The sequence below is a fragment of the Pristiophorus japonicus genome, chromosome 3 (genome assembly GCF_044704955.1).
Source record: "Pristiophorus japonicus isolate sPriJap1 chromosome 3, sPriJap1.hap1, whole genome shotgun sequence".
NCBI lineage: Eukaryota > Metazoa > Chordata > Chondrichthyes > Pristiophoridae > Pristiophorus > Pristiophorus japonicus.
The window spans coordinates 314,564,577-314,578,355 of NC_091979.1; the positions used below are offsets into that span (position 1 = coordinate 314,564,577).

The 13,779-nt window shown below is 55.3% G+C and overlaps 1 protein-coding gene across 1 annotated transcript in view; it reads left to right on the forward strand.

Moving 5' to 3' along the window:
- Window positions 1–13,779, forward strand: part of papss2b (3'-phosphoadenosine 5'-phosphosulfate synthase 2b) — a 105,080-nt gene that overhangs the window by 51,033 nt on the left and 40,268 nt on the right. The window contains exons 4-5 of the mRNA XM_070876891.1: window positions 8,126–8,264; window positions 9,495–9,613. Coding sequence (XP_070732992.1) covers window positions 8,126–8,264; window positions 9,495–9,613 — 258 coding nt within the window. The remainder of the gene's footprint in view (window positions 1–8,125; window positions 8,265–9,494; window positions 9,614–13,779) is intronic.

Genomic DNA, 13,779 nt, shown 5'->3' on the forward strand with positions numbered 1-13,779 from the left:
CCAGTGAGATCAGACAGTGTGTAACCCGGGGAGGATGGGCCCAGTGAGATCAGAGAGTGTGTAACCCGGGGGCCCAGTGAGATCAGACAGTGTGTAACCCGGGGGCCCAGAGAGATCAGACAGTGTGTAACCCGGGGGCCCAGAGAGATCAGACAGTGTGTAACCCGGGGGCTCAGTGAGATCAGAAAGTGTGTAACCCGGGGGTGGGCCCAGTGAGATCAGACAGTGTGTAACCCGGGGGTGGGCCCAGTGAGATCAGACAGTGTGTAACCCGGGGGCCCAGTGAGATCAGACAATGTGTAACCCGGGGGCCTAGTGAGATCAGACAGTGTGTAACCCGGGGGCCCAGAGAGATCAGACAGTGTGTAACCCGGGGGCCCAGTGAGATCAGACAGTGTGTAATCCGGGGGCCCAGTGAGATCAGACAGTGTGTAACCTGGGGGCCCAGTGAGATCAGACAGTGTGTAACCCCAGGGCCCAGTGAGATCAGACAGTGTGTAACCCGGGGAGGATGGGCCCAGTGAGATCAGACAGTGTGTAACCCGGGGAGGATGGGCCCAGTGAGATTAGACAGTGTGTAACCCGGGGGCCCAGTGGATCAGACAGTGTGTAACCCCAGGGCCCAGTGAGATCAGACAGTGTGTAACCCGGGGGCCCAGTGAGATCAGACAGTGTGTAACCCCAGGGCCCAGTGAGATCAGACAGTGTGTAACCCGGGGGCCCAGTGAGATCAGACAGTGTGTAACCCGGGGGCCCAGTGAGATCAGACAGTGTGTAACCCGGGGGCCCTGTGAGATTAGACAGTGTGTAACCCGGGGGCCCAGTGAGACCAGACAGTGCGTAACCCGAGGGCCCAGTGAGATCAGACAGTGTGTAACCCGGGGGCCCAGTGAGATCAGACAATGTGTAACCCGGGGGCGCAGTGAGATCAGACAGTGTGTAACCCGGTGGCCCAGTGAGATCAGACAGTGCGTAACCCGAGGGCCCAGTGAGATCAGACAGTGTGTAACCCGGGGGTGGGCCCAGTGAGATCAGACAGTGTGTAACCAGGGGGCCCAGTGAGATCAGACAGTGTGTAACCCGGGGGCCCAGTGAGATCAGACAGTGTGTAACCCGGGGGCCCAGTGAGATCAGACAGTGTGTAACCCGGGGGCCCAGTGAGATCAGACAGTGTGTAACCCAGGGGCCCAGTGAGATCAGACAGTGTGTAACCCGGGGGTGGGCCCAGTGAGATCAGACAGTGTGTAACCCAGGGGCCCAGTGAGATCAGACAGTGTGTAACCCAGGGGCCTAGTGAGATCAGACAGTGTGTAGCCTTGGGGCCAAGTGAGATCAGACAGTGTGTAACCCGGGGGCCCAGTGAGATCAGACAGTGTGTAACCAGGGGGTGGGCCCAGTGAGATCAGACAGTGTGTAGCCTTGGGGCCAAGTGAGATCAGACAGTGTGTAACCCAGAGGCCCAGTGAGATCAGACAGTGTGTAAACCAGGGTCCAGTGAGATCAGACAGTGTGTAACCCAGGGCCCAGTGAGATAAGACAGTGTGTAACCCAGGGGTGGGCCCAGTGAGATCAGACAGTGTGTAACCCGGGGGTGGGCCCAGTGAGATCAGACAGTGTGTAACCCGGGGGCCCAGTGAGATCAGACAGTGTGTAACCCAGGGCCCAGTGAGATCAGACAGTGTGTAACCCGGGGGTGGGCCCAGTGAGATCAGACAGTGTGTAACCCGGTGGTGGGCCCAGTGAGATCAGACAGTGTGTAACCCAGGGGTGGGCCCAGTGAGATCAGACAGTGTGTAACCCGGGGGCCCAGTGAGATCAGACAGTGTGTAACCCGGGGGCCCAGTGGATCAGACAGTGTGTAACCCCAGGGCCCAGTGAGATCAGACAGTGTGTAACCCGGGGGCCCAGTGAGATCAGACAGTGTGTAACCCCAGGGCCCAGTGAGATCAGACAGTGTGTAACCCGGGGGCCCAGTGAGATCAGACAGTGTGTAACCCGGGGGCCCAGTGAGATCAGACAGTGTGTAACCCAGGGGCCCAGTGAGATCAGACAATGTGTAACCCGGGGGCCCAGTGAGATCAGACAATGTGTAACCCGGGGGCGCAGTGAGATCAGACAGTGTGTAACCCGGTGGCCCAGTGAGATCAGACAGTGCGTAACCCGAGGGCCCAGTGAGATCAGACAGTGTGTAACCCGGGGGTGGGCCCAGTGAGATCAGACAGTGTGTAACCAGGGGGCCCAGTGAGATCAGACAGTGTGTAACCCGGGGGCCCAGTGAGATCAGACAGTGTGTAACCCGGGGGCCCAGTGAGATCAGACAGTGTGTAACCCAGGGGCCCAGTGAGATCAGACAGTGTGTAACCCGGGGGTGGGCCCAGTGAGATCAGACAGTGTGTAACCCAGGGGCCCAGTGAGATCAGACAGTGTGTAACCCAGGGGCCTAGTGAGATCAGACAGTGTGTAGCCTTGGGGCCAAGTGAGATCAGACAGTGTGTAACCCGGGGGCCCAGTGAGATCAGACAGTGTGTAACCAGGGGGTGGGCCCAGTGAGATCAGACAGTGTGTAGCCTTGGGGCCAAGTGAGATCAGACAGTGTTTAACCCAGGGGCCCAGTGAGATCAGACAGTGTGTAAACCAGGGTCCAGTGAGATCAGACAGTGTGTAACCCAGGGCCCAGTGAGATAAGACAGTGTGTAACCCAGGGGTGGGCCCAGTGAGATCAGACAGTGTGTAACCCGGGGGTGGGCCCAGTGAGATCAGACAGTGTGTAACCCGGGGGCCCAGTGAGATCAGACAGTGTGTAACCCAGGGCCCAGTGAGATCAGACAGTGTGTAACCCGGGGGTGGGCCCAGTGAGATCAGACAGTGTGTAACCCGGTGGTGGGCCCAGTGAGACCAGACAGTGTGTAACCCAGGGGTGGGCCCAGTGAGATCAGACAGTGTGTAACCCGGGGGCCCAGTGAGATCAGACAGTGTGTAACCCGGGGGCCCAGTGGATCAGACAGTGTGTAACCCCAGGGCCCAGTGAGATCAGACAGTGTGTAACCCGGGGGCCCAGTGAGATCAGACAGTGTGTAACCCCAGGGCCCAGTGAGATCAGACAGTGTGTAACCCGGGGGCCCAGTGAGATCAGACAGTGTGTAACCCGGGGGCCCAGTGAGATCAGACAGTGTGTAACCCAGGGGCCCAGTGAGATCAGACAATGTGTAACCCGTGGGCCCAGTGAGATCAGACAATGTGTAACCCGGGGGCCCAGTGAGATCAGACAGTGTGTAATCCGGGGCCCAGTGAGATCAGACAGTGTGTAACCCAGGGGAGGGCCCAGTGTGATCAGACAGTGTGTAACCCGGGGGTGGGCCCGGTGAGATCAGACAGTGTGTAACCCTGGGGCCCAGTAAGATTAGACAGTGTGTAACCCAGGGCCCAGTGAGATCAGACAGTGTGTAACCCCGGGGGCCCAGTGAGATCAGACAGTGTGTAACCCGGGGGTGGGCCCAGTGAGATTAGACAGTGTGTAACCCGGGGGTGGGCCCAGTGAGATCAGACAGTGTGTAACCCGGGGGTGGGCCCAGTGAGATCAGACAGTGTGTAACCCAGGGGTGGGCCCAGTGAGATCAGACAGTGTGTAACCCGGGGGCCCAGTGAAATCAGACAGTGTGTAACCCAGGGGCCCAGTGGATCAGACAGTGTGTAACCCCAGGGCCCAGTGAGATCAGACAATGTGTAACCCAGGGGCCCAGTGAGATCAGACAGTGTGTAACCCCAGGGCCCAGTGAGATCAGACAGTGTGTAACCCGGGGGCCCAGTGAGATCAGACAGTGTGTAACCCCAGGGCCCAGTGAGATCAGACAGTGTGTAACCCGGGGGCCAAGTGAGATCAGACAGTGTGTAACCCGGGGGCCCAGTGAGATCTGACAATGTGTAACCCGGGGGCCCAGTGAGATCAGACAGTGTGTAACCTGGGGGCCCAGTGAGATCAGACAGTGCGTAACCCGAGGGCCCAGTGTGATCAGACAGTGTGTAACACGGGAGCCCAGTGAGATCAGACAATGTGTAACCCGGGGGCCCAGTGAGATCAGACAGTGTGTAACCCGGGGGCCCAGTGAAACCAGACAGTGCGTAACCCGAGGGCCCAGTGAGATCAGACAGTGTGTAACCCGGGGGTGGGCCCAGTGAGATCAGACAGTGTGTAACCAGGGGACCCAGTGAGATCAGACAGTGTGTAACCCGGGGGCCCAGTGAGATCAGACAGTGTGTAACCCGGGGACCCAGTGAAACCAGACAGTGCGTAACCCGAGGGCCCAGTGAGATCAGACAGTGTGTAACACGGGGGCCCAGTGAGATCAGACAATGTGTAACCAGGGGGCCCAGTGAGATCAGACAGTGTGTAACCCGGGGGCCCAGTGAAACCAGACAGTGCGTAACCCGAGGGCCCAGTGAGATCAGACAGTGTGTAACCCGGGGGTGGGCCCAGTGAGATCAGACAGTGTGTAACCAGGGGACCCAGTGAGATCAGACAGTGTGTAACCCGGGGGCCCAGTGAGATCAGACAGTGTGTAACCCGGGGGCCCAGTGAGATCAGACAGTGTGTAACCCGGGGGCCCAGTGAGATCAGACAGTGTGTAACCCGGGGGCCCAGTGAGATTAGACAGTGTGTAACCCGGGGGCCCAGTGAGATCAGACAATGTGTAACCCGGGGGCCCAGTGAGATCAGACAGTGTGTAACCTGGGGGCCCAGTGAGATCAGACAGTGTGTAACCCGGGGGCCCAGTGAGATCAGACAGTGTGTAACCCGGGGGCCCAGTGAGATCAGACAGTGTGTAACCCGGGGGCCCTGTGAGATTAGACAGTGTGTAACCCGGGGGCCCAGTGAGACCAGACAGTGCGTAACCCGAGGGCCCAGTGACATCAGACAGTGTGTAACCCGGGGGCCCAGTGAGATCCGACAGTGTGTAACACGGGGGCCCTGTGAGATTAGACAGTGTGTAACCCGGGGGCCAAGTGAGACCAGACAGTGCGTAACCCGAGGGCCCAGTGAGATCAGACAGTGTGTAACCCGGGGGCCCAGTGAGATCAGACAGTGTGTAACCCGGGGGCCCTGTGAGATTCGACAGTGTGTAACCCGGGGGCCCAGTGAGACCAGACAGTGCGTAACCCGAGGGCCCAGTGAGATCAGACAGTGTGTAACACGGGGGCCCAGTGAGATCAGACAATATGTAACCCGGGGGCCCAGTGAGATCAGACAGTGTGTAACCCGGGGGCCCAGTGAAACCAGACAGTGCGTAACCCGAGGGCCCAGTGAGATCAGACAGTGTGTAACCCGGGGGTGGGCCCAGTGAAATCAGACAGTGTGTAACCAGGGGACCCAGTGAGATCAGACAGTGTGTAACCCGGGGGCCCAGTGAGATCAGACAGTGTGTAACCCGGGGGCCCAGTGAGATCAGACAGTGTGTAACCCGGGGGCCCAGTGAGATCAGACAGTGTGTAACCCGGGGGCCCAGTGAGATTAGACAGTGTGTAACCCAGGGGCACAGTGAGATCAGACAGTGTGTAACCCAGGGGCCCAGTGAGATCAGACAGTGTGTAACCCAGGGGCCCAGTGAGATCAGACAGTGTGTAGCCTTGGGGCCAAGTGAGATCAGACAGTGTGTAACCCGGGGGCCCAGTGAGATCAGACAGTGTGTAACCCGGGGGTGGGCCCAGTGAGATCAGACAGTGTGTAGCCTTGGGGCCAAATGAGATCAGACAGTGTGTAACCCAGGGGCCCAGTGAGATCAGACAGTGTGTAACCCAGGGCCCAGTGAGATCAGACAGTGTGTAACCCAGGGCCCAGTGAGATCAGACAGTGTGTTACCCAGGGGTGGGCCCAGTGAGATCAGACAGTGTGTAACCCGGGGGTGGGCCCAGTGAGATCAGACAGTGTGTAACCCGGGGGCCCAGTGAGATCAGACAGTGTGTAACCCAGGGCCCAGTGAGACCAGACAGTGCGTAACCCAGGGGCCAAGTGAGATCAGACAGTGTGTAACCCGTGGGCCCAGTGAGATCAGACAATGTGTAACCCGGGGGCCCAGTGAGATCAGACAGTGTGTAACCTGGGGGCCCAGTGAGATCAGACAGTGTGTAACCCAGGGGCCCAGTGAGATCAGACAGTGTGTAACCCGGGGGCCCAGTAAGATCAGACAGTGTGTAACCCGGGGGAACTGTGAGATTCGACAGTGTGTAACCCGGGGGCCCAGTGAGACCAGACAGTGCGTAACCCGAGGGCCCAGTGAGATCAGACAGTGTGTAACACGGGGGCCCAGTGAGATCAGACAATGTGTAACCCGGGGGCCCAGTGAGATCAGACAGTGTGTAACCCGGGGGCCCAGTGAAACCAGACAGTGCGTAACCCGAGGGCCCAGTGAGATCAGACAGTGTGTAACCCGGGGATGGGCCCAGTGAGATCAGACAGTGTGTAACCCAGGGGCACAGTGAGATCAGACAGTGTGTAACCCAGGGGCCCAGTGAGATCAGACAGTGTGTAACCCAGGGGCCCAGTGAGATCAGACAGTGTGTAGCCTTGGGGCCAAGTGAGATCAGACAGTGTGTAACCTGGAGGTGGGCCCAGTGAGATCAGACAGTGTGTAACCCGGGGGTGGGCCCAGTGAGATCAGACAGTGTGTAACCTGGGGGCCCAGTGAGATCAGACAGTGTGTAACCCGGGGGTGGGCCCAGTGAGATTAGACAGTGTGTAACCCGGGGGCCCAGTGAGATCAGACAGTGTGTAACCCGGGGGGTGGGCCCAGTGAGATCAGACAGTGTGTAAGCCGGGGGTGGGCCCAGTGAGATCAGACAGTGTGTAACCCGGGGGTGGGCCCAGTGAGATCAAACAGTGTGTAACCCGGGGGTGGGTCCAGTGAGATCAGACAGTGTGTAACCCGGGGGTGGGCCCAGTGAGATCAGACAGTGTGTAACCTGGGGGTGGGTCCAGTGAGATCAGACAGTGTGTAACCCGGGGGTGGGCCCAGTGAGATCAGACAGTGTGTAACCCAGGGGTGGGTCCAGTGAGATCAGACAGTGTGTAACCCAGGGGTGGGTCCAGTGAGATCAGACAGTGTGTAACCCGGGGGTGGGCCCAGTGAGATCAGACAGTGTGTAACCCGGGGGCCCAGTGAGATCAGACAGTGTGTAACCCGGGGGCCCAGTGAGATCAGACAGTGTGTAACCCGGGGGCCCAGTGAGATCAGACAGTGTGTAACCCGGGGGTGGGCCCAGTGAGATCAGACAGTGTGTAACCCGGGGGCCCAGTGAGATCAGACAGTGTGTAACCCGGGGGTGGGCCCAGTGAGATCAGACAGTGTGTAACCCGGGGGCCCAGTGAGATCAGAGAGTGTGTAACCCGGGGGCCCAGTGAGATCAGACAGTGTGTAACCCGGGGGCCCAGTGAGATCAGACAGTGTGTAACCCGGGGGTGGGCCCAGTGAGATCAGACAGTGTGTAACTCGGGGGCCCAGTGAGATCAGAGAGTGTGTAACCCGGGGGTGGGCCCAGTGAGATCAGACAGTGTGTAACCCGGGGGTGGGCCCAGTGAGATCAGACAGTGTGTAACCCGGGGGCCCAGTGAGATCAGAGAGTGTGTAACCCGGGGGCCCAGTGAGATCAGACAGTGCGTAACCCGGGGGCCCAGTGAGATCAGACAGTGTGTAACCCAGGGCCCAGTGAGATCAGACAGTGTGTAACCCGTGGGCCCAGTGAGATCAGACAGTATGTAACCCGGGGGCCCAGTGAGATCAGACAGTGTGTAACCCGGGGGCCCAGTGAGATCAGACAGTGCGTAACCCGGGGGCCCAGTGAGATCAGACAGTGTGTAACCCGGGGGCCCAGTGAGATCAGACAGTGTGTAACCCAGGGCCCAGTGAGATCAGACAGTGTGTAACCTTCGAAACAGTTAAAGCAACTTGATTTCTTCATCAGCTGAATAAATGGCATCACATTGACTTTAACACAATATATCTTTGGCTGACAGGGTCACAAGATAGCCTGGCAGAAATATTTCAGCAGGAATTAATGCGTGTCAGTAGCCTCCAACAACCTGATCCATCGCAAACCAATTGTGTTAATCTTGTATGTTTCTTTATACTTTTAGGATCGTGAAAAGGCAAGAAAAACTCATGAGATCTCCAAACTTCCGTTTTTTGAAGTCTTTATTGATGCTCCTTTAGATATCTGTGAAAGTCGTGATGTGAAAGGTCTTTATAAGAAGGCCAGAGCAGGAGAGATCAAAGGTATAAGTATCACACTATCAGCAGAAGAGTTTGTGATAATACGATCAGCGACACAATCTCTGATAACGGGAGACCTATCTCCACCACTGCAAATTGTAGCTTTCAGGATTGTTGATGGCTATCAGTTAATTGAAGAGATGTTACAGGTGTACTTGTCTGCACAGTGAACTTGCAGCTCCATTTTGTGCAATAATGTTCATTTAACATGGTTATCAGTGAGAAGTGAGAGAAAAACCAACGTCTAGGGGCAGCGTTGATATTCCACTGCTTATCTACAGAATGCCCTTGCTGTATCTCTGCAAAGGTTATATAGAAACTTCAAACAACTGCAGTAAAAGCTGCACTGATTTTGGATGCCCAGCTGAAAGAAAATGGAAATTTTAGGGATTTATTTGTGATGAAAAACCCCTCCTATGCACCCTGTGGTAGAGAGTTCAACATTCTAACCACTCTCTGAGTAGAAAGGTTCCTCCTGAATTCCTTATAGGATTTATTAGTGACCATCTTATATTTATAACCCCACAAGTGCCCCACAAGTGGACACATCTTCTCTATGTCCACCATAGCAAACCCTTTCATAACTTTAAAGACCTGTCTGAGGTTACCCCTTGGCCTATTCTTTTCTAGGATCATGGATGTAACTCTGGTCCAATCACTCTAGGTGCGTGTCGCGAAATTGCACAGCCCCCTTCCTTAAAATGAATGGATGGAAAATAAAGTCTGAGAGTCCCAAGTTTTCTAGCCCACCCTCATAGCTCAATCATGTGCACCACTTCTAGGGCTTGGTTCCTTCTCTTGTGGTGGGGGGGCGGTCACTCATGCAAACCTGGAGAGACTGCGAGATTGCTGAAAGCATCGCAGTCAAACCTGATGGTGTTCTTAACCAACACCCACCCATAGGCCTCAAGTGGGAGCTAAACCTGTGCTTTTTCTGTCCCCCTAGCCCAATGGTTCTGAGGTCAATTGTAGTGCTCCTACTGCTGCCATGACTGGGATCAGTTCACTCAGCACAAGGACCGTTCTGATCTGTGCAGCACAACACCAAAGACCCTGTTATCCACTGGGCCATAGGAAGAGTTGAATGAGCCACCCTTTACAATGTTAGAAAAGCTGTTTTATTTGAAATTCTTTTTAAAGATCATAAAAGGCATGCTAAAACCGAAACACATTTCTTCATTTCCCACAATAAGTTCCACTGTTTTATTCGGTTCGTTTTATTTCTTTGTACAGGATTTACTGGTATTGATTCAGACTACGAGAAGCCTGAAAGTTCTGAGCTGGTGCTGAAAACAAACCTCACGTCTGTGAATGAATGCATCCAACGTGTGGTGGAGCTTTTAGAGGAGGGGGTAAGTGAACTGTCCCAGTCTCGTTGGAAATTATAAGTGGGTTTCTGAAAAGAAAATGGCAACTTGAAAGACAGACAGCTGCTAATGATGCTATTATGTATTTTTTTGATATTCCTACAAAGATAGGAACAATGACGGACAGGAACGGAAAGGACCCTCTGGTCCAGCCAGCCTGTCCCACAAAGCTGCGATGCCTTGGGCATCATACTATATACACTCCCCCCACATCATCCAAAACCAGGTGATCGCTGGGAGAGGCGAAAACACAGATACAAACCCAGGCCAATTTGGGAAAACAAATCAGGGAAATTCATCTCAGGCCCCCATGGCAGGGCACCATTGACTGCACCCACATTGTTTTGCGGGCACTGCATAACAGTCCTGAGGTATTCCGTGACCACAAAGGCTACCACTCATATAATTTGCAGTTGGTGTGCGGCTACACACACCGAATCCTCATCGTCAATGCACGCTATCCTGGCAGCAGCCACGATGCATTCATCCTGCCCCAGCACTGTTTCAGCCACCACATGAAGCTTGCGGCTGGCTGCTGGGAGACAAGGGCTATCCGTTCTCCACCTGGCTTATGACTCCCCTCCGCAACCCCAGCACTCATGCCTAGCACTCTTATAATGAGAGCCATGCTGCTACCAGGAACATCATTGAGCAGACCATCGGAGTGCTCAAGCAACGGTTCTGCTGCCTTGACCGCTCGGGAGGAGTCCTCCAGTCCTCAGCTGAGCGCATGCCCCTTTTGGTCATTGCCTGCTGTATCCTGCACAACCTGGCCAGCATGAGGGCGCAGCCATTGCCACCAGGAATAGCTGCACCACCTCAGGAGGTGGAAGTGAGAGGAGGAGGGCGAGGACGAGGAGGAGAAGGGACAGGAGCACGAGCAGCTATGACGGAGGAGGCAGCCACTCAGTTGGCCTTGCGGAAAGTCGGTCTGTGACCGCCTCATCAGACTTCGGTTCCAATGAATTCGAGGCCACATCTTGGTTGCTCAGCACATCCCCATCATTCTATGAATTTCTCATTCCATATCGCAACACAAAGCTTAAATGAGACACAGCACTAAATCTGCCACATTTCATTCATAAATTTATCCAAATTCAGTAACCACATATATACAACAACAATATTAACTAATCAACCTTGTGGAAACCCTTACCTCCCCTCTTTCAGTGCCTTTTTCGAAACTAATGCTGCTACGCAGTGTCTCCCCAGTGGCTGCACCAGGGCTGGTGGAAGGCTGCTGTGTGTCGGTGCCAGAGACTACAGGTGGTCCTGAAAGACGCCCTCGACCAGCTCTGTGCCTGGAAGGCCCGTCTGTGGACTGCACCACCTCAGGCTGGGCAGTAGGATGACAGACAGCGACAAGTACAATGGCAGAGTGGCAGTGGTGGGATCAGGAATGCTGTCATCCTGAGAGAGCACAGCAGGTTCCTGCTCCACTGACATACTGCCATTCCCCCAGGACAGCATCGCAGCATTCCCCGCCCCCCCACCCCCCCAATCTACTGGAGCACAGATTGGCGACCTGCTGCGAAACCAAGAGATCTGCGGTGGACTGTGGCGGACCCCACGACGATGGGCAGCAGGCAGAATTTGCGTGGCACCAAGCTGAGACTGCATAGAGCAGTCTGAAACACGATGCCACCAACCATTGACTGCATTACAGCACCAAGACGCTGCATGACTTCTGCCTGTGCTGCAATGGATGCTGCCACATCGACCATGGCATGCGTCATGAGGGCTCCAGGGTCTCTCTGGGAGTCTACCATCCGCTGCAGAGTGGAAATGATGGGCTCCATGGTGTGCACAGCTCTGTGCAATGTTGGAGGTGGACTCCTCCACGCTCTTTGCTGAGAGGGTCTCGGGCACCCTTGCCGTTGCTCCTAACATCTCCAAGTGCATGGCCATCACCCTTCTTGTGAACATTTCCCCGTCGAGGTCCTCATCTGAACTCACCCTCCAGGGAGCTGGCTCCCGAACACTTTCCCCCTGACCTTGCTGCAGCCCGCTCGTCCCCAGTGCATCATACAGTACAGATCCCTCGACTAAACTTGTCTCCAGGTATCTGATGTGGTGCCCGCGGGTGAGAGATGCAGTCACGCGGTGCTTTGTTCCTCCTCTTCTCCCGCCTCACCCTCACTGGGAGGCTCAAGGACAGGCTGGTCATCTGCTTGCTGATGATCTGAAAGCATAAAAGGCGCAAGACTCGTGTTAAGGTGAGGGCAGGGGGGGGGCCGAAATGGAACAAGAAATGTAGACGTTATCAGGAGCTGAAAAGTGAGAAAGGCTTCGAGTGTGAGGGGGAAGTGGGATGAGAGAAGGAGAGGGGATGAAGATGCCATTGTTGCCTCCGAGGGGATCGACATCGCCAACGGCCACGGTGCCCACCGCCTGGTGCACAATGAGTCCATCTGTGCATCACCTCCGCCTGCTTTCTGCTCCTCCCTCCTACTGTGGGCCATCTTGGCCTGCAAGAGAAACGAATGTGTGGGAGTGAGCATGCAGCTATGTGTTTGGGAGATGTGCATGCCGTAGTTGGACACATCCCTCTACATTGCCTGAAGACCTGGTGCAATGGCCTCCTTCCAGTGGTCGGGAACAGCACTGCCCTCCTTCGTTCCACTCCCGCGACCAATGCCTCCAATGCCTGGTCGCTGGAATGGTGAGCTTTCTTCCTGGATCAGCCATGAGAATTACAGTTGCTTGCAGGTCACCTTCACAGCCAGAACTGTTGATAATGAGGATCTGCACAATGATGAAACCTCCCCTTTAAGAGCTGGAAGGAGCCAGTGTGAATGATCGTTCCCGATTGCAGTGCACCTGAAATTCATTATCGCTTTGCTGGTAGAGCCCCTGTGGTGCCCTCGTGAGGTCATTAGCGCTTGATCTAGCACTCCAGTTCTTTCTTGGAGCGCTAACAGCCAATTTAGTGAAAGCTCGGAATCATTTGTGCCTGCCGCTACTTTTTCAACATTTTAAAAATGAATGCCCATTTGGGGCGCTATCAAATTTCTAGCACCAAGGCTTTTAAAGGCAGGAAGGGAGATAGAGAGAGGAAGGACATTGCAGAGATTAGGGCTAAGGTGGTTGAAGGTTCTGCCAATAATCTAATAGTGACAGAACATCTGGCAAATAGTGACCATAATATGATTGAATTTGATATTAAGTTTGGGAGCCAAATGGGAGAATCACAAACCGAGGTTATAAATTTAAGTAAGGCAAACATCGAAGGGATGAGAAATAAATTGACCACAGTAACTGAGCTGAACTGTTAATGGGCAAACCTACAGACAAACAGTGGGAAGTATTCAAAGAAGCTTTTGGTACAATACAAAACCAGTACATACCGATAAAAGGCAAGGGGCCGAAATTCGGGGGGGTAACCGAAGCGAGGGGGAATTTCCTGCACCAGATGCGGAAGTTCCGTCGCGGCAGCGAAATTGGGGTTGTCGCCCCTGAGAGGAAGTGGAGTGCAATGTCGCACGCTCCACTTCCTCTCCGAGGCAGGACTGGGCGCTGATCTCGGGTACGTGCCAGAGCTATGCGGAGTGCCGCATAGCGCTGGTGGGAGCACAGGGCCCCCCTTCCGTTAAAGGAGAAGGCAGGCAGCGAACTCTGCAATGGGGCGAGAGGCCACCACTTCACCAGGGAGTGGTGGGGGCCATAGCAGCAGCCTGGCACAGAAGCAGAGTGCCGAGCTACAACATCGCGGCATGGAGCTCGCGAATTCGACAAGGAAAGGCTGCAACCGGTAAGTCGGCCATTGTAACAAAATTGCGCGCGTCACCTGCCTTGTAATTTTCGCCCCACGGGTGGAGTGCGGCCTGGTTCGCGACCCGCGAGGCTGGTGCAGTCATCATCCGCAGTGGCCCCATGGAACGCTACCGACGTTTCGCTCCGGGCATTGCCGGCGTCGTGGCCCGGGGAGCTACCGGCAGGCATGGTGCACTACCAGTTTGTGGCTCCACTAACTCCCGTGGAATTTCGCAGGAGTCAGTCGCAGCCCCGTGACCCGGGCAATAAAGTCGTCTGTGCCCCATTAGCGCCCCCCGGGGGTGCTAACGAGAGATGCAAACTACGCAATTTCTCCCCCAACATCTCCACGTGTGGATGAGCAGCCATGGTCAACACATGAGGTAAGTGACAGTATC